Source organism: Macaca nemestrina, chromosome 7 (genome assembly GCF_043159975.1).
Source record: "Macaca nemestrina isolate mMacNem1 chromosome 7, mMacNem.hap1, whole genome shotgun sequence".
NCBI lineage: Eukaryota > Metazoa > Chordata > Mammalia > Primates > Cercopithecidae > Macaca > Macaca nemestrina.
Genome location: NC_092131.1, coordinates 151,177,659 through 151,190,598, shown reverse-complemented (window position 1 = coordinate 151,190,598; position 12,940 = coordinate 151,177,659). Strand labels below are relative to the sequence as shown.

Below are 12,940 nucleotides of genomic sequence, written 5' to 3'. Positions count from 1 at the left end.
TTGGGTTGTTATAAAAGCGAGTTTGGCTTTCTCTTGCTCTCATGCTCTCTTGCCTTTCTGTCTTCTTCCTGATGCAGCATGAAGGCTCTTGCCAAATGCTGATGCCATGCTGTTAGATAGCCCAGCCTCAAGAACAATGAGCCAAATAAATTTCTTTTTCTTTTCTTTTTTTGTTTTTTTTGAGACGGAGTCTCACTCTGTCACCCAAGCTGGAGTGCAGTGGCATGATCTCGACTCACTGCAACCTCTGCATCCCAGGTTCAAGCAATTCTCCTGCCTCAGCCTCCCGAGTAGCTGAGATTAGAGGTGTCCACCACCATGCCTGGCTAATTTTTATATTTTTAGTAGAGGCACGGTTTCACCATGTTGGCCAGGCTGGGCTTGAACTGCTGACCCCAAATAATCCACCCACCTTGGCCTCCCAAAGTGCTGGAATTACCGCCCGGCCATAAATTTCTGTTCATTACAAATTACCCATTCTGTGGTATTCTGTTATAGCAACATAAAATGGATTATGACAGAAAATTGGTCCTGAGAAGTGAGGCTGTTGGCTATTAAAAATATCTGAAAATGTGGAAATGGCTTTGAAACTGGGTAATGAGTAGAGCAGAAGAATTTAAAGGAGCAGGCTAGGAAAATTTTAGATTGCCGTAAACATAGTATTAAGGGCACTTCCGATGTGGGCTGAGAAGAAGAGGAGAGCTGTAGGGAAAATCTGAAAGTTAGAGATTAAGTGTTCATGATCAGAATGTTGTTAGAAATATGGGCTTCACTATCTCTTAATATCTAAGTTACTTAAGTGTACTTAAATTCTAGGTTCATTAAGTGTATGGGATCCCAGACAGGAAAGAGGAATATATCTTATTGGAAACTGGAGTAAAACCATCTTTCTTATAAAGTGGCAAAAGTCTTGGATGAATTATGTCTCTTCATGCCTGAGGGCTTTATGGAAGACAGAATTTAAGAGCGATGAACTAGGATATCTGGTGGAAGAAACTTCTATGCAAAATATTGAAGGAGCTGGGTCTACTTCTAACTGCATGCAGTAAGATATGAGAGAAAATAAATGACTTAAAGATGGAATTTATAATTAAACAGAAGCATAATAGAAAGATGGAAAATTTTCAGCCTGGCCATGTAAAGAATGAGAAAATGTGTTTGGGAGACCAGGTCAAGGATCTGGTCAGGTGATAGAAATGATCATCAAGACACTGGGAGAGTAACACTAAAGGCATTTCAGAGATCTCAGAGGTTGCCTTTCTCTTCACAGGCTCAAGCTCTGGGAGTGCAGGATGCTTTCGGGGGATGACCAGGGTGCCCTTCATGGGCTTGCTGCCCAGAGCTTCCTCAAGTCTCTGCTCCCGGCATTCTGGTACAGCATTCCGTGGTTGCTCCAACCATTCATGTGGGCCCAGGTGTGGCTTCACCTGCTGTTCCAGAAGATTCAAGCCATAAACCTTGGTGGCATATGTGGTGCTAATTCTGTAGGTGCCCAATGTGCAAGAGCCGTGGGTTCATGGCGTCCTCCACCTAGATTTCAAAAGATGTTGTGGACTCCCTGGGGCTTAGTCAGAGACTTGTCATGGGTGTGAAGCCATCACAGAAAGTCCCTGCTAGGGCAATGCCGAGCAGAAAGACAGGATCAGAGCCATCACAGAGAGTCCCACCAGGGCAGTGCCTAGTGGACCCTTAGGAGTGGGGTCACTCCTGAGACCCCAGAACTGATGCTACTAGTTTGCAGCATCAGCTTGGGAGAGTTGCAGGCGTGAGACTCCAATCCCCTGAGAGCTGCTGGGTGGACTGAGCCCCGAAGTCATAGGACTTTATCATAGGTGTGGGGCTGCCTAAGGCCTTGAGTGTCCAACTCCTGCCCCAGTGTTCCCAAAAGGTGGGATGTGGAGTTGAGATGATAATTCTGGAGCATTAAGACTTAATGTTCATTCCTCTGTTGGGTTTTGGACTTACTTGAGACCACTTACCCCTTTCTTCTGGCCTATTCCTCCCTTTTGGAATGGGAATATCTACTTTATGCCTGCCCTACTATTGTATTTTGGAAGCATATAACTTGTTAATTTCACAGCCCCACAGCTGGAGAGAAATTTTCTTTTAGTCTCACCCATATCTGATTTAGGTGTCTCTGGACTTTGGAGTTAATGCTGGAATGAGTTAAGGCTTTTGAGACTATTGTAATGGAATGAATATATTTTGTATCATAAGGACATGATATTGGTGGGGCAGGAGCAGAATGCTGTGGTTTGAATGTGTACTCCGAAGTTCATGTGTTGGAAACAATCCCCAGTGAAACAGTGTTGGGAGGTGAGACCCAATAAGAGGTGATAGGTCACGAGGGCTCTGCCCTTACGATTGAATTAATATCATTATCATGGGTGTGAGTCATTAAAAAAGTGAGTTCGGGCCAGATGCGGTGAGCACCTGTAATCCCAGCACTTTGGGAGCCTGAGGCAGGTGGATCTCCTGAGGTCAGGAGTTCAAGACCAGCCTGACCAACATGGAGAAACCCCGTCTCTACTAAAAATACAAAATTAGCTGGGCATGGTGGCGTATGCCTGTAATCCCAGCTACTCAGGAGACTGAGGCAGGAGAATCACTTGAACCCGGGAGGTGGAGGTTGTGGTGAGCCGAGATCGTGCCATTGCACTCCAGCCTGGGCAACAAGAGCGAAACTCCATCTCAAAAAAAAAAAAAAAAGAAAAAGAAAAGAAAAAGACTAGGCTAGTTTGGCCCTCTCTTGCTCTTGCGCTGTCTTGCCCCTCTGCTTTCCTTCCACCATGGGATGATGCAGCATGAAGGCCCTTACCAGATGCCAGTGCCATGCCCTTGGACTTCTCAGTTTCTGGAACTATAAGCCAAGTAAATTTCGGTTCATCATAAATCACCCATTCTGTTGCATTGTCTTATAGCAACATAAAACAGACTATGATTAAGTTAGATGATTAAACAACTTAAAATGAGAGGAGGCCGGGCGCGGTGGCTCAAGCCTGTAATCCCAGCACTTTGGGAGGCCGAGGCGGGTGGATCACGAGGTCAGGAGATCGAGACTATCCTGGCTAACACGGTGAAACCCCGTCTCTACTAAAAATACAAAAAACTAGCCGGGCGTGGTGGCGGGCGCCTGTAGTCTCAGCTACTCGGGAGGCTGAGGCGGGAGAATGGCATGAACCCGGGAGGTGGAGCTTGCAGTGAGCCGAGATCCGGCCACTGCACTCCAGCCTGGGAGACACAGCGAGACTCCGTCTCAAAAAAAAAAAAAAAAAAAAAAATGAGAGGATATTCTACTTGGAAAGGACCTTAAAGAGATTTAGATAAGTGGTTTCCAAACATGATTATGAATCAGAATCACAAAGAGTTTTTAAAAAATGAGACTTATTTTGAGCCCTACTCCTATTCCTTCTATATCTGAATCTCTCTGAGCTTGGCTGTATGTATAAAAAGGTCCTTGGGAGATTCAGTGAAGTAAGCTTGAGTCTCATCAGATCAGCATTTGGAAACTGTTGACGTAGTTTGAATTACTCACTTTACAGATGAAGAAATGAAGATCTAGTTCACATGCCTCATTAACAGCAAAGATATGTCCAGAACACAGTTCTCCTGATCATTAGCCCATCATTATTATTTTTTTACATTGATTCTTCTTCTGTATCATTTATTTAGGTAACTAACAAGCATTTATTTAGTATTCTTTGGAATAGGTGATATTTCCTTTGGAGGAGACCATATGATATAATAGTTGAGAGTACAGCTCTGATGCTAGAAAGTCTAAGTTCATGTCTGGCTTTGTCATTTTATATTTTTTGTAATTTGGGACAAACTGTTTACCACAGTTTCCTCATTTGTAAAATGAGAATAGTAATTACAGAAGTTGACACAATATTTTCTAAGATACTTTTTATGATTTAAAAAGGTCCTTTTCTATAATCTAGACTGTCCAAAATTTGTTAGTTAAGATTAGGCTTGGTGAATTATCCTATTAAAAAATAAAGAAACAAAGTGGGACCTCATACAAGATAGATGGTTATTGCTTTCTCCCATTAAAGGAATCCAGAAGTAGGCAATGTAGGGTTGATGATGGCTTCATGATTATTAAAAAACCCAAGTTTCACCTCTGTTGCTGTTCTGGCATCTTTGGTGTTCCACTTTATGATCCAAGATGGCTTCTTGCACCCCAGCAATCATGTTGCAGTCCAGCCAGCAGAGAAGAGGAAGGGGGAGAAGAAAGATTGTCTTTTATTCCAGGAGGACTCCTTCCAGAAGTTGCAAACAAAATGTGTGCATAATTTCATAGGCTAGACTTCAGTCATATGGCAAAGGTGTCTGTAAATGTCTCTGGGTGGTCATGATCTACATAAGAATTGAGAGGTTTATTACATAGAAAGAAAGGGAGAGTGGATATTGGCATCTGCTCTACCACAGTAACAGTATGAATTTTCTTGGCTCTTTTGAATTAATTAGATTATACAGATTAAAAGGAATCAGAATCTATGTTAACCTTAGGGAGATTTCACATTGAGGACTCCATCAGTCCATTTGGTACAAGAATGTATCTAGGAGCAGTTTGTTCAGCAAAACATGGTCACTTCTTCATTATAACTCATTAAACATTTTTGCATGGGAGCAGCAAGTTTTCGGTAGATTTGGTTTATCAGTTATCTTTCCTAATTGAGTCTTTTTTAGCTTCTAAGGGAGGTAAAAAGGTAAAAATGAAGGATAGTTTGTCTTTAATCACCTAGTAGTGTGAAGACTTACAGTAGACATTTACCAAATGGTAGTTGATTTATTACTGGAAGTATTTGATTAGATCATCCTCAAAGTCCCTCAGAGTTTAAAAATTGCTATTAGATTCCAGTCTTGAATTATTTTGGTAGTGAATGGTAACTTCGACAGTTTTTTGCTTTGTTTTAAATATGAACCTCTGTTACTGTTTTAAAATTCTAGTTCTCAATTTTGAACCGTATGGACTCTCCTTTTCTTCATCTGGCTTCACTGGACGACAGTCTCCTGCTGGCATTTCTCTTGGTTCAGATATATCTGGGAATAGTGCTGAGACAGGACTAAAAGAGTAAGTTCATTTCTTTACAAAATGGAGGTTATGGGAGTGTTTAAATGTCTTTTAGCATTCCATTTACCTTCTGCTCGTGCCTTGTATCATCATAGTCATTATTTGCTTATTTTAGGATAACTTTCAAGAAGTCTGTTGTTTCAGTGGTTTTCACATAATTTTCAAAGGGAGAGGCACACTTGTGACAATGTGTTTTAATATAATGGTTTAGAAAGGTTTTTAAAGCTAAATTCTGTATGGGCTGTTGTTTCAGTGGTTTCTATTTATTGCTCTTAAGGTATTAATATTGTACAGTATGTTCTTTAAGAGCTTACCTACCTTCCAAGACAGCATAAAATGTGTACAAGCTTTATACGTAGTAATAATATGTGTTATTGCTACATATTTTATATATATATATATATTTAGAGGCATATTAGAATTTATACATCCAGGTTGATATTTAACATATCATTCTACATTCCTCATTCTTCTGAGAAATATATCCTGTAACCATCTCATTGGAACGCTGACAGATATAGAGGTGAACATAAAATAAGGTGATTGATTTCACCTGAGGAAGCCATATAGTCAGTCACCCAGTGAAGGCATATACAGATGCCCCTCAACTTATGATGGAGTTACATTCTAATAAACCCATTATAAGTTGAAAATATTGTAAGTCAGATCTACCAAACACCAGATCTATGTCTAGAACTCAGTTCTGCTGATCACTGGCCCATTATTATTTAATATTTTATTATATTATTATTATTATTACTTTGAGACACATTTTCACTCTTGTTGCCTAGGCTGGTGTGCAATGGCACGATCTCGGCTCACTGCAACCTCCGCCTTCTGGGCTCAGGCGATTCTCCTGCCTCAGCCTCCCCAGTAGCTGGGATTACAGGCTCCCGCCACCATGCCGAGCTAATTTTTTGTTTTTAGTAGAGATGGGATTTCACCATGTTAGCTAGGCTGGTCTCAAACTACTGGCCTCATGTGATCCACCCACCTCGGCCTCTCAAAGTGCTGGGATTACAAGCATGAGCCACCGTGCCCAGCCTATTTATTATTTTATTAGCTCATTATTATCTCTGCATTGCAAGAGAATATCCTATCACATTGCTAGCCTGGGAAAAGATAAAAGTTCAAAATTTGAAGTGTGGTTTCTACTAAACTCTATTGCTTTCACACCATTGTAAAGCCAAAAAAATCATTAAGTTAAACTATTATAAGTCAGGGACCATTGGTAGTCACCTGAGGAAGCTGTATACTTTGCTCAAAATGCTTTCAGAGTTTCTTTCCAGCCACCTTGAAAATTGGTGATACGTTTGTTTAAATGTTTTATTTGGAGCTGAATTTCATTGTAAGGTTTATTTTGATGTTGGAAACATAATTAAGTTACCTTTAGAAACATAATTAAGTGAATAAAATGAGATGACATGTGTAAAGTACATAGTACAGCCCAGTTCATAGTGATTGATAAATGGTAGTTGCTGATATTAATAAGGATTGTCATTACCATCATTGTCTTCATTACCCAAGAGGTGAGTTTACCAAATAATATTCATGATCAATCTGAATAATTTTGGTCAATATTCTGATGTGACAGTAAAGTAAGGAAATGGCTTTCTTGTTTGAGAAGAAGCTGCATCTAATAGAGTTAAAAATGTTTTAAGTAATGGCCGCATTGTTGGAATAAATGTGATAAAATCTCAAAAATGATAACTTTGAAGGATGACATTTGAATTTTGAGTTCTATATTTATTAAGAAGTCAGTCATTTTATGTTCATTGTTACATTTGTCAGTTGTTCAGTGAAATGGTTACAAGTATTTATTGGAAGAAAGATACTAATAATAGATCATGAGGAATGTAGCATATGTTGAATGAAATGGCATGAATTCAAATTCTTCTTCTTATCCTTTTGTTTTTCCTTCTCTGTTAACCTCCTTATTTTCTTTCCCAGATATTTAATTTTGGTATTCCAAACATGGGGAGCAGATATTGTTTGTGGGCATTTGATGGTGGAGGTGACAGCAATTAAGTGTCCCAAACAGGGACCAAAGGGACAAGGGAAAGAGACAGGAACCCTTCAAACCCAGGGAGGAACTTACACACTTTTACCTGCACAACAGGTGACAGCATCTGTTACTATAGTACTGAACTAGGATCTGGGGGCTGTGGCAGGGCCTTGTAAATACTGTACATATACATCTACTACCCTCAGAGAAATGACATTTGGCAAAACTGCTAAGCAATTATATAATATATGCTGTATTATTGTGAAATGGAAGATGAGGGATGAATTTAAAATTTGTTTCCAAAGAGGACCTCAGCTCACACATTATTTCAGAAGAGGAACATAGTAATTGGCAAGGTGAATCATCGTAGAGGGAAGACAGTTGCTCTTTTACAGTCCCTGAAAACCTGAGAATAAAGTAGTAGCAAACCTAATTTATAATTTCTTACTTGGAGCACCCTATCTCAAAGGGGAATTCCTAGAGCTGAGTTAAAGTACATCCCTAATCTTTTGAAGCTTAGTTACTTGGTCTGAATTTACATCTATGTTTGAATGGTCTGAATAAAAATAATACAAGGACACACTGTAGAAAACCATGTATGATATAATAGTATTGTTAAAATCCGGGCAAAGATGACTCATGTTTAAAAATATTCTTTTTCTAGTGTTTCATATCATTAAGAAGCATATTCTGTGTATGAAATGGCCTTATGTTGCTTTCTTATGTATTTTCCTATTTATTTATTTATTTATTTATTTATTTATTTATTTATTTATTTATTATTTGAGACAAGTCTCGTTCTGTCACCCAGACTGGAGTGCAGTGGTGTGATCTTGGCTTACTGCATTCTCCACCTCCTGGGTTCTGGTGGGTTCTCCTGGGTTCTTGTGCCTCAGCCTCCCAAGTAGCTGGGATTACAGACGCCTGCCACCACGCCTGGCTAATTTTTATGTTTTTAGTAGAGGCTGGGTTTCGCCAAGTTGGCCAGGCTGGTATTGAACTCCTGGGCTCAAGTGATCTGCCTGCCTCAGCATCAGTGCTGGCATTACAGGTGTGAGCTACTGCACCTGGCCATATTTTCCCACTTTTTAGATGATCTGTATATATGCATAACAGAATATTTGTGTTGATCATAACTATGTATGCAGATGAAATAAATAAGAAAAATCTTTAAAATAGTTTGAGGCTCCTTTTAGGCTCCTTTTGTACCTCCTGCCCCTTTTTGCCAGTTGTGGATTGAGTTCCCTGGGAAACACATTCTGTGATGGCATTTAGTATGCAGAATAATTAGGAGTCTCATTGGGATCAACATCTATAGAAGGAAGGAAAAAGAAGCAGGTTTGGGCAGAAGTTAAGATGCAATGCATTGCCAGTGACAACCTCTGCTGACACCATGGGGAGCTATGGAGCTGGAAAGACCCTTCAGAGTTGTCCTGAGTTGAACCAAGATGGATGGCAAGGACTTTATACTTCCATTCATCCATCACTGGATGTAGGCTGCCTTGGAAGGGGCGTGATCTTGGGTGAAGTAGCCCTCTGCAGCTCAGGCAATCCCTGAAGAGGCTGAGAGCTGACAGCACTCCCAACAGCTGGTCAACAGTCCTTCATTGAAGAGGGATCGGGATGGAGCAGCCCATTGTCCTCCACATCTGCCTTTTGTTGTTGTTGTTGTTAAACTACTATTTAAATCATTTATTAGTAAAATTTAGGGACTTGTTCTCCTTTTTTTTTGTGAATAAAGGTAATATTTTGGTTAAAGGGAGTATACAGATACTATAATACTCTTGTGGATATTCACAAATTCCCTAGAGGTGCTTCTTTTGAGAATTCTGTTCTAGAAATGTTAGGGGTTATTTTTGTGGTTCCCGTGACCACTTGGGATCTGCTTATGGCAAGTACAACCAATTTTTGTCTAAGAGGTTTATTGTATAACTTTTTTTTTTTTTTTTTAGAAAACTCTTTTAGAACCTGGAGGAAGAAAGGGGGAAATGAAGATATTTGTAAAGGGATACTCAGCAGCAAAAATCATTGAGAAGGAATGAACCAGTTCCCTTTAGGGCATTTTAAATTAACATTCAATTTTTCCTTTAGCTACTTACTTCTTAATAGCATTAATTCTTCACTCAGTATGAAGTGTAATTACCTGCTTTTGCTTTGTTTTGGGCTCAAAATCACATTGATCATGATTCCAACAATTTCAATACTAATAATAATTAATAGAAATATTTCTGAGTCTTCCTTTTTGTTCATTTCATGATCAACTCATCTTGTAGTAAAAATGATTTTTTTTAAATGCCATTTTGGACCATGACAGAGATGCTTAAATGAGTCAAGTGCCAAGGGCACATTTTTTTTTTTTTTTAAACTCCAGTGTTATTGAGATATAATTGCTAAATAAACATTGTATAGCTGACCCTTGAACAATATGGGTTAAACTGTGTGGGTCCACTTAGTACACAGATTTCTTCAGTAAATATGTTGGAAAAAGTTTTTCAGATCTGAGATAATTTGAAAAAACTTTCCAACAAACTGTGTACCCTAGGAATATCAAAAAATTAAGAAACAATAAGATTGTCAGGAATACATAAAATATATATAGATACTAGTCTTTGTATTAATCGACTGTTTATATTATTAGTAAGGCTCCAGTCAACAGTAGGCTATTAGTGGTTAAGTTTTGCAGGAGTCAGAAGTTACACATGGATTTTTGACAATGCAAAGAGTCAGTGCGCCAACCATCTCCATTTTTCAAGGGTCAGTGGTATGTATTTAAGGCGTGCTATGTGATGTTTTGATATACCCTGTGAAATGATTACCACAATCAAACTAATTAATGGACACATAGCTCTTATATGAGAATAATAGAGATGATCCTTGGCTATTTTAGCCTGCGCTTATTAGTCACTCTAGATTCACGACTGCAACGTTTGTGACAACATTAGGATTCTAAATTTGGCCCTGGACTTACTGCCTAGATGCCTTGTTTAGGCTTTTTGGGTAGGACACCTGGCTCCTAAATAACACCTTAATTCTTTTTCAACTTAGGTGTAAAAATTCGTCAGCCTCAGGCTTTTTCCTAAAATCTTACTTTTTTTCTTTTATAGATAAAACTTCATTGCATTTTGATAAAAGTACACTTAATAATAATTGGAAATGTCGCGAGTATGCATAGTGAGAAAAACCTTTTGGATTAAAGTAAATTTATGGGGAGCATGTATTCACGGCAACTTGAATTTATGTCTCCTGGGTTGTAAAATTAAAGAAAAAATACAATGTAAATTTATACATAGGAGTACATTTGAGTGATGTTTTTGCTTTTAACAGGATTTTACTTAATGAATTTATATAGGTTTAATTCCTTCATATTGCTAAGAAATTTGAATCATTTCTCATCTTTAACCCATCAGAATTAAAGGTATTTTTGAAAAGTCAGTGGAAGAAAGAAACTGATTTACAGTAGTTCTATTTTTGTATAACTTAAGCAATTAAGTGAAAATTAAATGCTGTGAAATTTTTAACTAAGTCTAGAGTTCTGCAGCCTTAAATCAAATCCTTTGACTAGAGGGTGGAGAGATGTTGGCTATAACTAAAATAAAATCTAGAGATCGAGGTTTTACTTCTGGCGTGCAGAATATAATGTGGCAGTTGTTTTTAAAAGGCCATGGGCATTGATATGTTTTGAAAGAATGCCTCAAGAAAGTAACTATTAGCAGTTATTTAAATTGACTTGATTTTATTATCAACCTCCTTAGGACAAATAGCTTGAAGCTGGAAGGTATAAAGAAATTGTGGGGGAAAGAAGGCTATCTTCCCAAGAAGGAAAGCAAAACTGGTGATGAAAGTGGAGCTCTGCCTATTCCTCAAGAGAGTATAATGGAGAATGTAGATCAAGCTATAACAAAAAAGGATCAATCTCAAGTTCTTACCCAATCTAAAGAGGAGAAAGAAAAGCAGCTGCTGGCATCATCATTATTTGTTGGGCTAGGATCAGAAAGTACAGTCAACCTGGTAAGTAATCGGTTCTATTCCTCTAAGAATCGTTGTTGTCTGTCTGTACAAAAAAACTGGCTCTATAAAAGCTCCTGGCTGTCATCTATTTGTATGGTGAGAAGTGGCTTCCCCAGTTCTTACTCACCATCATTACCCAGCTGCAGAACCACTAATGACACACCTTTTATATTCCTGAAAGAGAAAATGCAGTTGGCTCAACTTGAGTCAGGTGTTCTCTGTAACCCAGTCAGTGGACAAGGGTCAGGCTCCAAATGGTTACAGGTATGACCACGGCGACTCTCACCCCTGTGGGTGGATGGGGCAGTTCTCAAAGGGAAGGGGGATGATGATAATTTTTCAACAATGTTGGTCTATCTTCGTAAAAAGTACTCCTCAAAATTGTATTACATAAATTGTATTCTCCCAGAACATTATTCAGCTCTAAGAATGATCAATAATATTGCTTTGTAAAATGAAAATATACTTAAATGATGTATTAAACAAAAAGTCCAGAGTATAAAGTTTTATTTATACCTTGTTTATACCTAAGGCTGAAAGGAATGATACAAAAATGATAATTATATTCAGATATTAAGATTATGATTTTTAAATTTTTTATACTGAGAAATTATTTTCATAGTAAAAGAATGACAAGTTGGAGTGAAGGACAGGTGCTATTTTTGAGCATCTGAGAATACCATGTAATGTATCCTCCTTTTGGTGGCTAATGAACCCACCTTGTACAAAATTTTCATTAGAGTGACATCCCAGCTCTTTCAACCTCCTCCTCCCATGGTGAAATTTCCCCTTCATTCCTTTCAGTACCAGGCCAGATGGTATACCATACTATGTACTCTTTATCTTTGTCTCTTTCTTTTCTAGACTCACCAGTCTAGATCCTGTTTCTGTCAGACTTGATATTCTCTCTTAAGAAAAAACAGATTCAGCCTAAAAATATTAATAATTAATGTATCTTAATATTTTCTGAGTTGACATTTGCAGATCAGCAGTAAAGTGACTGATCTTGGGTTTTTGAGTTGTCCTGGTAGGCTGTGATGAGAGGGTACCAGTGGAATGCTCTAGGAGGAACACACCAAAGTCAGATTACACCCAGGCTCTTGGAGCCCTGATTTGTGAACCTCATTGCTGCCTATTTAACAAGTGCATAACTTTCAGATAGATTTTTTCCTCAGGAGAACATTCAGGGTGATATTAGGTTTTTTTGTGGCGAGTTTGAAATCAGAAATGTTGTTATGATGTTTTTTCTATTAATGATGCTAAATCCTTTTTGGCTTACCTCTTATACTTCCCCCTCATTCTCACCCAGCTGTCACTGAAGAGTAGAAAAAGCAGTGTATTTCTCTGTTTTATGAGACCCTGAATTCTGTGAGGAATTGTGTTGTAACGTAGATGCGTCATAAAGAAGGAGGAACAGTTAATGATAACATAAAATTAGCATGTATCCTCTCACTTCTCAGCCCCGACCCTTCCTCTGATATTGGGGCAAAACAGACAGGATTGGGACTAACTGAATGTGCTCTTTCTGTGTCATGCCTCATTTTGGGTGGCTGTTTTTCTCCAGGAATCCTGTTCCCTGCTGATTTTTCTTACGTTAGCGTTCTCAGTTACATACATCAAGATTCTATTGATGTATTTCATTTTAACTAGCTTTTATTTTTAGGTCTGTGATCCATTTTGAATTAATTTTTTACATCACTTTAGAAAGGCCAAGGTTTATTATTTTTTTTCACCTTTGGCTTCTTATTTCACCTTTTTTTTTTGAGACAGTCTTACTCTGTTACCCAGGTTGGAGTGCAATGGCATAATCTTGGCTCACCGCAACCTCTGCCTCTCAGGTTCAAGCAATT

At 38.5% G+C, this 12,940-nt stretch overlaps 1 protein-coding gene across 1 annotated transcript in view; it reads left to right on the top strand.

Annotated features, from left to right (window-relative positions):
- Nucleotides 1–12,940, top strand: part of LOC105490420 (adaptor related protein complex 4 subunit epsilon 1) — a 90,420-nt gene that overhangs the window by 66,421 nt on the left and 11,059 nt on the right. Inside the window, exons 16-17 of the mRNA XM_011756024.3 lie at nt 4,954–5,077; nt 10,835–11,090. Of these exons, the coding sequence (XP_011754326.2) occupies nt 4,954–5,077; nt 10,835–11,090 (380 nt within the window). The remainder of the gene's footprint in view (nt 1–4,953; nt 5,078–10,834; nt 11,091–12,940) is intronic.